The sequence below is a fragment of the Pseudophryne corroboree genome, chromosome 8 (genome assembly GCF_028390025.1).
Source record: "Pseudophryne corroboree isolate aPseCor3 chromosome 8, aPseCor3.hap2, whole genome shotgun sequence".
In the NCBI taxonomy this organism is placed as follows: domain Eukaryota; kingdom Metazoa; phylum Chordata; class Amphibia; order Anura; family Myobatrachidae; genus Pseudophryne; species Pseudophryne corroboree.
Window position 1 is genome coordinate 39,722,225 of NC_086451.1, and position 15,960 is coordinate 39,738,184.

A 15,960-nucleotide genomic window follows, 5' to 3' on the forward strand; every position below is an offset into this window, starting at 1 on the left:
AAGACTTACCGCGTCTGCGTTTGACGGCATGGCGGTTGAACGCCGGATTCTAAAAGAAAAGGGCATTCCAGAGGAAGTTATTCCTACCTTGATTAAGGCTAGAAAGGAAGTGACTGTACAACATTATCACCGCATTTGGCGAAAATATGTTGCGTGGTGTGAGGCCAAGAAGGCTCCAACGGAAGAATTTCAATTGGGTCGATTCTTACATTTCCTGCAAGCAGGATTGTCTATGGGCCTAAAATTGGGGTCCATTAAAGTTCAAATTTCGGCCTTATCAATCTTCTTCCAGAAGGAATTGGCATCAGTGCCTGAAGTACAAACTTTTGTCAAAGGTGTACTACATATACAACCCCCAATAGTGCCTCCAGTGGCACCGTGGGATTTGAACGTAGTTTTGAATTTTCTCAAATCTCATTGGTTTGAGCCTCTAAAATCGGTAGATTTAAAATACCTTACATGGAAGGTAACCATGCTATTGGCCCTGGCTTCAGCCAGGAGAGTTTCAGAGTTGGCGGCTTTATCATACAAAAGCCCATATCTGATTTTCCATTCGGACAGGGCAGAACTGCGGACACGTCCTCATTTTCTCCCTAAGGTGGTTTCGGCTTTTCACTTGAACCAGCCTATTGTGGTGCCTGCGGCTACTAGCGACTTGGAGGACTCCAAGTTACTGGACGTTGTCAGAGCATTAAAAATATATATTTCAAGGACAGCTGGAGTCAGAAAATCTGACTCGTTGTTTATATTGTATGCACCCAACAAGATGGGTGCTCCTGCGTCTAAACAGACGATTGCACGTTGGATCTGTAGCACAATCCAACTTGCACATTCTGTGGCAGGCCTGCCACAGCCTAAATCTGTAAAGGCCCACTCCACAAGGAAAGTGGGCTCATCTTGGGCGGCTGCCCGAGGGGTCTCGGCATTACAACTTTGCCGAGCAGCTACGTGGTCAGGGGAGAACACGTTTGTAAAATTTTACAAATTTGATACTCTGGCTAAGGAGGACCTGGAGTTCTCTCATTCGGTGCTGCAGAGTCATCCGCACTCTCCCGCCCGTTTGGGAGCTTTGGTATAATCCCCATGGTCCTGACGGAGTCCCAGCATCCACTAGGACGTTAGAGAAAATAAGAATTTACTTACCGATAATTCTATTTCTCATAGTCCGTAGTGGATGCTGGGCGCCCATCCCAAGTGCGGATTGTCTGCAATACTTGTACATAGTTATTGTTACAAAGATCGGGTTATTACTATTGTTGTGAGCCATCTTTTCAGAGGCTACTTCGTTTTTTGTTATCATACTGTTAACTGGGTTCAGATCACAAGTTGTACGGTGTGATTGGTGTGGCTGGTATGAGTCTTACCCGGGATTCAAGATCCTTCCTTATTGTGTACGCTCGTCCGGGCACAGTACCTAACTGAGGCTTGGAGGAGGGTCATAGGGGGAGGAGCCAGTACGCACCATGTGATCCTAAAAGCTTTATTTAGATGTGCCCTGTCTCCTGCGGAGCCCGCTATTCCCCATGGTCCTGACGGAGTCCCAGCATCCACTACGGACTATGAGAAATAGAATTATCGGTAAGTAAATTCTTATTTTAATTATTAACAGATGTGTGCTGTTTATTTGAATACTGTATGGGCTTATTTTAAGCATTATATGTCACGTTGCTTGTTTTATATTGCAGTAACTTCTTATATTGTATTTTCTTATCACTATTTAAACAAGGTAAATATAATTCCACATAGAAGAAGCGGCTTTTTTTTTATCTTTTACCCATTCATGACAATGCTCTTATCACTGGTAAGAAGTGCTGCATCTGGTGACTGAGGGGCAGATGTATTAAGTTAACCTGGAGAAGGCATAAGGAAGTGATAAACCAGTCAGAGGGTAGGGCGAGTGGGCAGGCCCAGGAGAGGGGGGCGCCGCCGGCGTCCAGGGCATCATGCCCCACTCGCCCCCGTCAACCCTAAATGTTAGGGGAGAAGAGCGCAGCGTCTCTCCCTCCCCTCACCGCCGCTGCCAGCACTAGCGGCGCTGCTGTGTCCGGTCTCCGGCGTTAGCCAATCAGAGCTTGCGGACCGGCTCCTGATTGGCTGCCGGTCCGTGAGCTCTGAATGGCTAGCGAACCGGCGCCAGACAGCCGCCGGAGACCTGGAGCGGCGAGGGGAAGGAGAGGCGCTGCGCTCTCTTCCCCTCACATAGCAACAAGAAGCCACCGGCCGGTAAGTGAGGGGGGGGGGGTCCGGCGGCACGGGGGGGGCGGGGGGGGGGGGTCCGGCGGCACAGTGGGGTATGTATCTGGCACCAAGTGGGGCCTGGCACTGTGGGGCATGTATCTGGCACTGTGGGGCAATGTATCTGGCACGGTGGGGCAATGTATCTGGCACTGTGGGACATGTAACTGGCACCAAATGGGGCATGTAACTGGCACTGAGTGGGGCCTGGCACTGTGGGGCATGTAACTGGCACTGTGGGGCATGTAACTGGCACCAAATGGGGCATGTAACTGGCACTGAGTGGGGCCTGGCACTGAGGGGCATGTATCTGGCACTGTGGGGCATGTAACTGGCACTGTGGGGCATGTAACTGGCACTGTGGGGCATGCAACTGGCACTGTGGGGCAATGTATCTGGCACTGTGGGGCATGTAACTGGCACTGTGAGGCATGTATCCGGCACTGTGGGGCAATGTAACTGGCACTGTGGGGCATTGTATCTGGCACTGTGGGGCATTGTATCTGGCACTGTGGGGCATGTAACTGGCACTGTGGGGCATGTATCCGGCACTGTGGGGCATTGTATCCGGCACTGTGGGGCATGTAACTGGCACTGTGGGGCATGTATCCGGCACTGTGGGGCATTGTATCCGGCACTGTGGGGCAATGTAACTGGCACTGTGGGGCATGTATCTGGCACTGTGGGGCAATGTAACTGGCACTGTGGGGCATGTTTCTGTCACTGTGGGGCAATGTATCTGGCACTGTGGGGCAATGTATCTGGCACTGTGGGGCATGTATCCGGCACTGTGGGGCAATGTAACTGGCACTGTGGGGCATGTATCTGGCACTGAGTGGGGCATGTATCCGGCACTGTGGGGCATGTATCCGGCACTGTGGGGCAATGTAATTGGCACAGTGGGGCAATGTAACTGGCACAGTGGGGCAATGTAACTGGCACTGTGGGGCAATGTAACTGGCACTGTGGGGCAATGTATCCGGCACTGTGGGGCAATGTAACTGGCACTGTGGGCCATTTTCAGTGGCCACACCCCTTCTGGAGTGCGGCCACACCCCTTCTTGTGTGGCCACGCCCATTTTCCGGCGCGCACCTGAGGCGTGCGCACATGCTTCTTATTGGAATTTTTTTTTTGGGGGGGGGGGGCGCCATTTTCCATCTTGCCCTGGGCTCCGAAAACCCTAGTTACGCCTCTGTAACCAGTGATAAATGCAAAGTGATAAATGCACCAGCCAATCACCTCCAATATGTAAATTGACAGTTAGGAGCTGACTGGCTGGTGCATTTATCACCTTGTACTTATCACTGGTTGTTTATCACTTCCTTATGCCTTCTCCACTTAATACATCTGCCCCTGAGTTACTTTGACTCAAGCAACTTCACACTTCCTGTGAAATATCTAAATTTAGTTAATAACTTGTTAATTACTTTTAAACCACAAATAATAAAATGCAACTTTTAGTATTTTGGGGTGCAGCTGACTGGTACCCAAAACCCAGCAAGTACAGTAATATATTGTATGCTGCCTCTCAAAAAGACACAATGTTCCCTCTAAATATCTATATTGAATTAAAAGACAAGATTTTTATTTAAACTTAATAAAAACATTTTTAAAACTTTTATTTTGGGGTGCATCTGAAAATATCACTACAACCCTGTAAGTACAGTAACATATGCTGTCTCTCCAAAACATACTATTTTCTTTTAAATATCTAAACTGAATTATTAAAAAAAGTAAGATTTTTTTTTTCAAACCACAAAAAGACGTCGTCTTTGGGGTGAGCTCACTTAGGGCGAGATGTACTAATCTTACGGTGTAAATCCTGCCACACATAGCATCCATATTAATCACATATGTACTATTGTGTCCAATGCATAAAACCTCTATCATCCTAGGGTCTGCTTTCATCCAAGCACACATGCTTACACTAGTGGAATAATAGACTAGAACAACCAGATTGTCAATAAGTAATTAGGTCAGCTTTATCTATAAAACTCAATTAGGGAGTATGGTGTCAAAAGGGGAAGGCCTATTTAAGAATTAGCGACTGTGTGCAAAAATAAACAAAATCCTAAAGAAACCTAAAATACGTTACAAGCAAAACTTAACCTAAAATATATATGTGGATGGACCCAAGGTGCAGCCCAACCTCCACACCAACTCGAAAGTATGGGGGGGGGGGGGGGGGTTGGGAGGGGAGCAGCCAACTGCCAACCCGCTTTTGGGAATTACAGACAAAAAAGATGGTGGCCAACTGCCCACCCCACCCTCCCCCAACATGAAGTAGCTATCAACATATCACCACGTCAGAGAAAGGAGCCCACTTGGCCCAGTAATGACCTAATGCCTCACAGGGTAATCGTCACACACACACCCAAACACCCCAGGGTACCCTAAAACTTCAGCCGCATGCTAACTGGGCCATCCTGCCCACAAAGCCAACACCAACCAATTGGGATGGCTCGGCAGGTCAATGTCTTCCAGTGAAAGAGACAGCCTAAATCCTGATAATAAATTAAGAGCACAAATAACCACCCATCACTCTATCTCAAACCCATAGGCTACGTCTTGTAAACCAGCAACCATAACTCTACCTCCCCCCCATGTGTGCCATTTACTAAGCAGCCCCATGTCCTAGAATTTTATAACCCTATGGTCATATCAAATGCCCTACATTTTCTTTTCATGGGGCAGATGCAGCATGGAAAAAGTCTTATTAAACATGAAAGTCAAGCAGGGAAGGAGTGTGGGCAAGAGATACAGGCCTTGCTAAGAGCACAGGGGTCAAGCCGAAAAGTTAAGTGAAAAGATATAGGTTGGTTGTAGTGTGTTTGATAGGCTTCTATGTGAGCAGAAGTATTTATATGGAATTCAGTACAATACATTCATCCAATATACTGGCTAACCAGGTGGAGCAACAGCCGATCCTTGCTTTGCAATAGAGTTTTGTCTAGTGCTGGCATTCAAAATAGATTACAATGGCAAAAAGTGTGTTTAAGGGAATACCAGTAAGGCGATTATCACAGTATTCAATGCGGGGATGAGTGCATGAACTGAATTTTTCTATTGCATGGTTTCTTGCGTGAGGTATGTGCAAGGGACATGCGATGAGGTAAATGGCTCAGGAGGCACTGGCTAGCACCAGAGCCAGATTTACACACAATATATGAGCCAAAGGGTGCATCTGGGCATTATACACAGGGGCAGCAGTATAAACTCCTGGAAATTTTGTGAGTGTTGATCAAAGATGTGCGGATAAGGTAGGCTGAGGAAGGAAAGGGGGGGAGGGCACTGCCTCCCCTGCCATAGACTTTTTACTCCAGAGTTTTGGCTATAAAAATGATTAGAATAATGCAAAGAAGATATTTCAAACATATTCTTTCTGTTTTTTTTATATACTTTATACAGTCAAAACTCTGGCGCAAACGTTAGTATGACATGAAAGGTTCTCCCTCACCACACGTCACTGGTATGTGTGTAAGTGCGGATTCTTATGGTATGTAACATGATCTGCAAACAATTCAACAGAAATAGTGATGTTGGTTGTGGCAACGTATATGGGGGGTCATTCCGAGTTGTTCGCTCGTTGCCGATTTTCGCAACGGAGCGATTAAGGCGAAAATGCGCATGCGCATGGTACGCAGTGCGCATGCGCTAAGTATTTTAGCACAAAACTTAGTAGATTTACTCACGTCCGAACAAAGATTTTTCATCGTTGAAGTGATCGGAGTGTGATTGACAGGAAGTGGGTGTTTCTGGGCAGAAACTGACCGTTTTCTGGGAGTGTGCGGAAAAACGCAGGTGTGCCAGGATAAAATGCGGGAGAGTCTGGAGAAACGGGGGAGTGGCTGTCCAAACGCAGGGCGTGATTGTGACGTCAAACCAGGAACGAAACGGGCTGAGCTGATCGCAGTGTAGGAGTAAGTCTCGAGCTACTCAGAAACTGCTAAGAATTTTCTATTCGCAATTCTGCTAATCTTTCGTTCGCAATTCTGCAAAGTGAAGATACACTCCCAGAGGGTGGCGGCAAACAACTCGGAATGACCCCCAGTGGCCGGTGGAAATATTATCAACACTGTTTTTGTAGATTGATTGTGAGGTGGCAAGATGGCATCCAGGATAAAAATGTCAGACAGAGTTTCAGTAACATGTCAACACAGATAGTGAGAAACCTGGAGAAGCTAAGCACATCTGGTATTATCTACACAAAGAGAATACTGAAATATGAAAGAGGTGAGTCATTTACCCAAAAAAGGTGGTGTAGATAGAGAAAAACAGAGGATTTATGACCAGTGGTGGATTTTACCTTTGGGCTGGAGGGCTGTGAATGCCCCTAACCACTAGGAAATTTATAGAAGGCTTAGGGTAACCTTGCCCACAGCTTCTTTAATTGCCCTGCAATACATTTAATAATGTTAATAAATAAAACTGTGACCTCATTTTTTCCCCACAGACATCACCAAGTGATTTATGGGTATGCAGGCAGGTCAGACTCTGCATCTTATGAGAATGACGCTCCCACAAAGTGGTGCTGTAACAGGATAAGGGGGCGGGGCACCAAGGGGGCTGCGGGCCAGTGACACAAAGAAAGAGCAACAGGCAGGGATGCCCGTTCTTTCCTTCTAACCTATAATCCCCTGTAATAATCTTTTCACTCCAGCCTCAAGAGTTATTTGTTGATGTAGCATATGTGTATATATATTGATATTGTAGGATATGCATATATATTATACTGTATATAGTGATTATTTGATTAAGCCATGAATTATCTCCTATATAATAGCCCTATTCTGTGACCTTGTGATTCATTTGCTAACGCTGGGCGGAGTCACAACAGTGGGCGGAGTTATTCAAATGAGTCACAGAGATCTGGCCAAATCTACAGGAGACTAGGAGCAGAAGCAGATAGCATGGGCATTGGGCATGTCACAGGCAGGGGTGCATACCTCCCAGCTTTCTGCAGGAGCTTTCTCCAGGCAGAAGGAGGGAAACACACTCGGCGAAAAGGGGGCGTGGCTTCACGGGAGGGCCCCCATTTTCGTCAGTGAGGGGGCTTGCCCAGCGCTGTGAGCTGCTGGCATGCCCCCAGGGGCTGATTATGAGTCCGGGGGGCACAGGGCACTTGAGACAGGGGAGCCCTATCTCATTGCTGTGCCTGCTGTGGGTTGGGGGCGTGGCCTAATCGCGGCCCGCGCGGCCACGCCCCCTTATGCAAATTCCTATTTTTATTTTTATTTTTTTATGGGATTTTGGCCCCTCAGCTAGGGCTAAATCCAGAGGACGTGGTCGCTCCCCCTACACACCCGCACAGGGAGAAGAAAGCAGGGAGACTGCTGCCTCCCTGCAACACCACAGACCTGCCAATATGCAGCAGCGTGTGCTGACTGTAGCACAATGCTGCCGCTGTTGCTGGCAGGACGGGGGGAGCTTCTGAGCTGGGACAGAGCTACTCCAGCCGGGGTGGCCCCCTAAAACTGTGGGGCCAACGGTACGTATCCCCTGGCCACCCCCCCCCCCCCTTAATCCGGCTCTGCTGCTGGAACCCCTCCCGTAATCCGTACCCCCTGATGCCCCCTCTCCCTCTGTCTCCACTATTCACCGCTGCTCTGCTAAGCAGAACAGCGAGTACAGGAGCTTTCCAACTGCCCCCCCCCCCCCCCCCCCCACCGCCGGACACTGCGACCCGCGGGTGGGACAGCGGGACAGACCCCAAAAAATGGGACTGTCCCGCGAAAATCGGGACATTTGGGAGGTATGGGGGTGTGTGAGGGGTATGTCATACAGACAGACGGGCACCGGCTCACTGTGTGCTTGACCCCCCACATCGGCATACTCAGCAGGGTCTCTCTGGTGCGGAGGAGCGTCACTTTCTGGCACACTCCACACTTCTTAGCTGCAGTTTTGTGGGGCACCTGCCGCTGTGCAGGTTCCATACTGCCTCTGTTATCTCCAGCCCCGGCAACCCCACCGCTAGCTGCAGCGCTGCCACCCGCAGTGGAGTGCGCCCAGCTCATTCACACACTTTAGCTGGCGGGTAGCGCTGCAGAAATCCGAGCTGCTTGCAGGCTCTGACCCACTCCTCCCTCCAGCCGCAGTGTCTCCTGGGAGCTAACCAGTCACTCCCAGTCTCCCCTTACCACAGTGCCCGGAAGCCGTGAGGTCCGCGCCACGTGCATGCTATGACCCCCTCCTCCCTCCAGCCACAGCATCTCCTGGGGGCTAACCAGTCATTTCCAGTCTCACCTTACCACAGTGCCCGGCAGCTGCGCGAGGTCTGCGGTGTGTGACTGAGGAGGGGGGGAGGGATGCGGACTGGCAGAGAAAGCAGGACTCCAGCCTGAGAGAGTCAGCCATGCCAAGTCTCCAGCAGCAGCAGATCCCAACAGGTTGGAATGGAACAGCAGCAGCCAGCAGCAGTGACTCCGGTAAGACACATCTGTCTGTCACCACTGTTTTGTCCCTAATACCAATCTCTCCCGTGCCCTGTGTTCTGTCATGTCCCTGTCACCCCTGGCCTTGCCCTGCCACCCTTATTCTGGCCCTTTCACCCTTATCCTGGCCCTTTCACCCTTATCCTGGCCCTGTCACCCTTATGCTGGCCCTGTTACCCCTATCCTGGCCCTGTCACCCCTGTGCTTGCCCTGTCAACCCTATACTGGCCCCGTCACCCCTGTCCTGGTCCTGCCGCCCCTACCCTGGCCCTGTCACCCCTATCCTGTCCCTATCATTTCTGTCCTGGCCCTGTCACCCCTGTCCTGGCCCCGTCACCCCTGTCCTGGCCCCGTCACCCCTGTCCTGGCACCGTCACCCCTGTCCTGGCCCCGTCAACCCTGTACTGACCCTGTCACCCCTGTCCTGGCCCTGTTACTGCATACCCTCCAACTACCTTTTATGGCATGTACAGTACCCGCAGCGCCTCCAGACCTCTCCCCAATGCACTACACCTCCGCACCTTCCCCTCCATCACATGCGGCACTCCACCCCTCCCCCACATGCTGTGCCTCCAGACCCCCTACACCACCCGTGGCTCCCACTCCTCCACCCCTTCACCACCCACAGCACCTCCAGGCCCCTTCCACCATTCACCCCCTTATACGTCTCCCCCCACACCTGCCCCCCTCCACCCGCAGCATCTGCAGACACCCTCCTCCATCAGCGGTCCCCCCCTCACCCACCCCTCCCCCACCAATGGCACCCCCGCACCTGCCCCTCCACCACCTGCAGCACCTCCGGACCTCCTTTCCCATCCGCCGCAACACCCGTACCTGCCCCTACCCTACCCATGGTGCCTGCGGTCCCCTACCCAACCCCCGGCACACCCATCCCACAGCACCTCCGGAACCCTTCACCCATCCACAAAATCCCCACACCTGCCCCTCTCCCACCCGTGGCACCCCTGCCCCTCCCCCACCTGCAGTGCCTCCGGACCCCTCCCCCATCTGCATCCCCCACTCCTCTGCCCCTCCCCCACGCGCAGCACCTCCCGAACCTTCCCCATCCGGGCCCCACCCCCACTTCTGCCTCCCCTCCACCCGCAGCATCTACAGACACCATCCGCTGTCCCCCCCGCACCCGCTACATTCTGTACATCGTGCCCTGCAGGTGCTGTTCACGCCGTCGCAAGGGGCTGCGCCTCCTTCACCATCGCACGCCCTGTCATCGTGCAATATTTAACCACTAACAAAGGAATGCAGGTAATACTCCATATAATACAAATATTAAATCCCAGAAAGGCATGCAAGGGTTAAGGGGGCGTAGCCCCTTGCGACGGTGTGAAGAGCGCCCGTAGGGCGCGATGAAGCACCTAGTAAATGGCATATTTATATAGAGTAAAGGAGGGTGTGTGTTGGTGCTGCGCTGGGTCTTGTTGGGGTGGTTGTGTGGCAATTAGTAGGGACAGAAGGACAGTGGAGACAGGCTGCATAATTAACAGTGTCGCGTGCGCAAATGGCCGGGCGCAAAGATAGATCCACAAGCCGCGTGCCGGTAAAGAGAGCTGAGCCGTGTGCAATGCTGGGACCCCCGCTCGCCGGTAAGTAGGGAGCCATGTGCAGAGAGTGGGACCCGCATGCCGGCACTGAGGAGCATATAAAAGACGCTCCCCACCGGCACAGATCAGACTGCAGATCCCGCTGGGAGTGCTCGCACCTAGGTCTCTCCGGTGCCGCTGTGAACATTATAGCGGCAGCCGGAGAGTTTGGGGAGTGCAGCCGGACCAGGCAGCAGCAGGACAGAGCAGGAGCAGAGACTGGAGCGGCCAGCTGCTGGGGCGATGTACCTGCCTGTTAACAACCTGGCAACAACGGTGGGGAGCGGAGATCAAAGGTGGAGGTCACCGAGGTGCTGCGCGCTGAGCCCGCTGTGTCATCCAGGCGGGTGTCGGGGCGGCAGGGCAGCCGGAGAAGAGCTCCAGGCAGTGTGGCTGGAGAAGGGCTCCAGGTGCCAGCGAGTGCAGGAGGGAAGCGATGTCATAGCAACCCAGACGCCAACTGCAGCCCTTCCTTCCCAACGGAGGTGGAGCTGTTGTGGCAGCAGTGAGCCAGCTATTCCTAGTCTCCCCATCAGCTAAAGGGAGAAGACGCGGGAGTGGATGCCGCACCAGCAGTCTGATCTTCAAGGGAGGTGTAAGTGTACTAAGTCATTTATATTACACTTGACACTTTAAACCACAAAGAGATACCAAACCATATTTAAAGTGGGATTAAACACACCAGCGCTAGGCTTTAGTCATCGAGGATTATATGGCAGTGGCTATTGGGAAAAAGAAATACAGTGACCTATATCCCAGTGACTTATAATAGCAACACTACTGTATACGGGATATTATAATAGAACAATGGTAATGTTGGATAGTGCTGTCAAATTATACAGTGATTGAAGTAGAATAGAACTGAGCTAGCACTTCATACCTACAGCCATAACTTTATTATTATTTAGGATACAGGGGGTTATTCTGACCCGTTCACTCGCTGCTTTTTGCCGCAGCCGAGTGAACGGGTTCTTACTGCGCATGCGCCGGTGCCGTAGTGTGCCGGCGCATGCCAGATGGCCGAGGGTGGTAGCAGTGCTGCGATCGCCCCTGCCTGATTGACAGGCAGAGGCAATCGCTGGATGGGAGGAGGCGGAACGGTGGCATTTGGCCGCCGTTTCGTGGGAGCGGTCCGGCCAATGCAGGCATGGCCGGACTAAATGGGGGGCGGGCCGCAGTGGCTGCATGACATCACACGCAGCTGCTGTGGGCTGGGGAGCGATGAGTAGCTCCCGGCCAGCACGCTAAAGCTGCGCTGGCCGGGAGCTACTCTTGAAGTGCAAAGGCATCGCCGCTGTACGATGCCTTTGCACTTCTTCAGGGAGGCCGGCACTGACATGCGGGGCGGACTAGCCTCGCATGTCAGTGTGAATGATCGTAGCTGCGCTAAATTTAGTACAGCTACGATCAACTCGGAATGACCCCCAAAGCTTCAGTATTAGTAAAGGAGAGACTGATCCTTTTTAATGCAGCACAGGAGAAGAGAACCTTTAAAGTTGAAGCCTGGAATGTGTAGGACGTGTATATTTATGCTCCGGAACTGGTGAGATCAGTAACTAAAGTGCTAACTTTAATTAAGGCAATAACAGCAGGATGAACTTTATAACAGCAAAGAGAAAGTCAAATGTCCTGATTTACATGCTTAAAATAGTTATTGTTATAAACCCACTATCGGGGTATTTTTCGTGTTACCCCTTTACCTGTATTTAATCACAACTACCTATTATAACTTAACAACTAAAATAAAGACACAGACAACAGTGCTGGTGTTTAAAATCTTTGTCAAATTTATTATTGACAGCAGGGCCATAACTAGGTATGGGCAAGAGGGGCACTGCACACAGCGCATTCGCTGTGAGGCGGAAAAATCTCCGCAGGCACCCGCCGGGCCACTCAACACTACCGCCCACCAGCCAGCGCCACCATTTACTGTAGCTGGATGGAGAAGGGAAAGGTTCTCTCCTCTGGCGGACCGGAAGGCCACCTCACCTCCTCCTAAATTGGGATGGCCAGTACCTGCGGTCTGCCAGCTCTGCCCGAGGAGAGGAGCGCCGACTCCCTCCCTCTCTCGCTGAAGTTGTAGCCGAGCCGAGCGGACAGATGGTTGGTTTGTGTGCAGCTGACGGGAGGACGGCGGCTCCGCTCTGGCTACCAGCTGTGATCAGAGCTCTCAGCGCCGCTCCGCTCACGCTGCAGCACAGACAGCAGGGCAGAGAAAGCTGCAGTTAAGTGCCCGCAGCATTATACAAGGCAGTCAAGTACTAATGAGTCAGCCTGACTCATTTAGTACACTCACGCTGGCAGGCCGACAGAACTTAATTAGTGAGGAGGTGAGGTGGCCGTCCGGTCCACCAGAGGAGAGGAACTTTCCCCTTCCCAATCCTGCCCTGTGTATGATTGGTCTCTGTGGGCTGACCTGTCCCTCCCCTCTCTATACACGCAAGCCGGGGAGAGGGGGTGGGGGTCCGACTTCTATGCTTCTATCCTGGAACCAATCCCCCCCCAGTGCCGCGATTCGCGGGTATTTTGGGGGCGGAGCTTAATGCAGTGAAGAGCCCGCCCCAAAGACTTGTGGCTGTGTGCTGTTGTTGGCAATGGTAACTGTCTAATGCTGGATCCTTTCTCCCTCCCCCCCTTCTCTCTCTGACTGACCTAGCCTTTCTCTCTCTCTCTGTAATACTCTATCTTGCTCCTCTCTATTCTGACACTCTCTCTTGCTTCTCTCTCCCCTCTCATCCATTTCTCCCTGACACCGTCTCTCTCTCTAATTCCCTCTTTTTCAATGAAACCCTCACTTTCTTTTCCTGATTCCCCCCCCCCTCTATCTTTCTTGCACCTCTCCCTTCTTCTCTCTCTCTCTTCCCCTGTTAACCTCTGTTTCTCACTTTCACTCTCCCCTAAGAAGAATTGTAGTGACAACAGAGAGAGGGGGACGGGGGGCCCTTTCAAGATCGCACCTTCCTGAATCAGCTGCCTTGCCACTGCCTATCCTCCCCTCCTTCCCAGAGCCGTAACTAGGTGTGTGCCGATGGTGCCTTGCCTATAGCGCAAATGCACTGAGGGCGCACCATCAAGCATCACACCCGCACGGCCGCAGATTCACTGTTTTAGGTGGCGGCACTGCCTGCATCTGGCTGAAGCCGCTGACGCCCACATGACTGAGTCCTGCTGCTGAAGCCGCCACCCGTGTCCCGGTGAAGCCGCCCGCCTGTGTACAGCTTAAGCCGCCGCCGCTGCTGCTGAGGTCCCGGCAGCGCTGCGGCTGAGTTCTGTGAAGTGGACAGGGGGAGTCAGGAGCCGGTAACAGCATGTAAGTGCCTACACAGACACTACACTATACTACAGTACACTACACTATATTACACTACACTTCACTACACTATATTACAGTACACTTCACTACAGTACACTACACTACAGTATATTACACTACACTTCACTACAGTACACTACACCACACTACACTCTAAGGTGTGTGGGGGGGGGGGGTGTAAGGGAGAATCTGCCTGCCGTACTGTGTTAAAGGGGAACTCTGCCTGCCATAATGTGTAAAAGGGGGACATATCCTGCCGTAACATGTAAAATGTGTGGCCTGCCGAAACGTGTAAAAGGTGGGGCCTGCCGTAACATGTAAAAGGTGGACTCTTTCTGCTGTAATGTGTAAAAGGGGACGCTGTCTGCCGTAATGTGTAAGAAGGGGACTCTGCCGTAATGTGTAAAAAAGGGGACGCTGTCTGCCGTAATGTCTAAAAAAGGGGACGCTGTCTGCCGTAATGTCTAAAAAGGTGTTAGGTTCCTGGTGCTCAGAACAAGGGAGATGTTCATGAAGTGAGTCCAGAGCACCAGGACGTAACGCTGGGAAAGGGGAATGGAAAGGGAATAGCCCCTGGCGCCCTAACTCTATTGTCTCACCCGTGCTATCGGAAATCCCTTGCGAGACTATGGTTTCTTGAGCCCTTGGCAGCCACGTTTGAAGGGCGGATTATGTCTGCCCAACTCCGGTGCCCCCCGGTCTTAATGAGAGACAAAGGGAAATCCGAGGCAGAATGATAACAAGAGGACCTCTAACTAAGCAAACAGGCCAGGGGCTACAAGCTAACTAAAAACCTAAAGTATGTGTGGAGAAACCGCCAAAGGAAAAGAACAACAAAGGAAATGCTGATCACACGCCGACACAATACCTTTGTGTACCGGCGGTGACAGCATAAGCAGAACCCTCTGCAAAACACCAGGGACAGAAACAATAATGGAATACAGCGGCCTAGGCCAACGGACGCGGGAGAGCCGCTACTCACGGAACCGGTACGAATACTGGCAAACGGACAGGAACTTCTAATGCTGCCGACACCGACTCTCAGAACTGGAGGACAGGCAGAATCCCAAACGACAGACCGGTGGACACCAGGAAGCCAGAAGACTTGACCAGGGACAGGCAAAGCCACTGGAACTCAGGGCAGGAACGCCTCACAGCAGGACACGGGATTAGACACAGGAATCGACACAGGGACTGACACAGGAATCAACACAGGGACTGACACAGGAATCAACACAGGGACTGACAGGAACCAGCTCACACTTCAAGCAGACTGCAAACCAAGGAATATCACCAGCGTCTGTGAATTGCAGTCAGCCAGCATATAACAGAGAGGCCTAATTAATAATCCCATGCAGCTGCCCTGTTGCATGATTCCAAACCGACAAGATGCAATTAGCAGCCAGGTGAGGCTGAACACATGGGAACAAGCTGCAATTACACAGACTCACCAGCGGCAGCAGACAAGAGTATTCTAAAACAGAGCAACAGGAAATCCTGGCATGCAAGACAACTTTATAAACATAAAATAGGAATGAACCACTACCTGTGGTTCATAACAGTATCCCCTCCTTAAGGGTGAGCTCCGAGCACCCCATGACACCCACGGGGAACATAAACAGAAGTATAACATGAAATACAGAACAAAACTGCAAAACAGGAATGAGCCACAGCCGTGGCTCATAACAAAAGGGGGGCGCTGTCTGCTGTAATGTGTAAAAAAGGGGGACGCTGTCTACCGTTATGTGTAAGAAGGGGACTCTACCTGGTGTAGCGGCGCTACTGTGTGGCGTAATTTGAATAATGGAAACTACTGTGCACCATTATATGAATTGGTATTATTTTGTGGCCACACCCCTTTCCCGTGAAGCCACGCCCCTATATTTTTTGCGCGCGCCTAAGGCGCGCAATGCCACCAGTTTACGTTAAAAGGGGGGGTGGGCGCCGATGCCATTTCTTGCACACAGCGCTAAAATGTCTAGTCACGGCACTGATTGACAGGTACTATTTTTAATTTTTACTTTAAATGGTGGCGGCACTAAAGAACGGACAGGGAAAACAAACACACACACACAAAACCAAGCGTTGGGGTTCAACTCTCCACTCCACAACCCACCCGTTCAGGTGGTGTAACCATTTACCGTCCAAGACAATTGGTTTACGCCATACCCCACTGCAAGGAGAGCGCACCCACTAAAGCCTAAAAACTTAACAACCAACCGTTCTTTACCGCCACATACTGAACCAACTAACCAACCAACCAACCACACAAACTGGGTAAGAGGGTGGGAAAAACAGGAACCAAGAGGCAGATAATCTGCCTTAGTCTAGTTTCAAACAAAACTCTCCTCCCCACTTGACCACCATTGGTTGACCCCTAAT

General features: G+C 51.4%; 1 protein-coding gene across 2 annotated transcripts in view; it reads left to right on the forward strand.

Moving 5' to 3' along the window:
• LOC134948348 (histo-blood group ABO system transferase-like) overlaps positions 1-15,960 on the forward strand; it is a 162,401-nt gene that overhangs the window by 50,918 nt on the left and 95,523 nt on the right. The window contains exon 1 of one of the 2 annotated variants that reach the window (XM_063936274.1): positions 10,563-10,860. The exons of the other annotated variant lie outside the window; for it this stretch is intronic. Coding sequence (XP_063792344.1) covers positions 10,827-10,860 — 34 coding nt within the window. The 5' untranslated portion in view covers positions 10,563-10,826. Of the gene's footprint in view, positions 1-10,562; positions 10,861-15,960 lie in introns of those variants that run through there. 2 annotated transcript variants of the gene reach the window in all.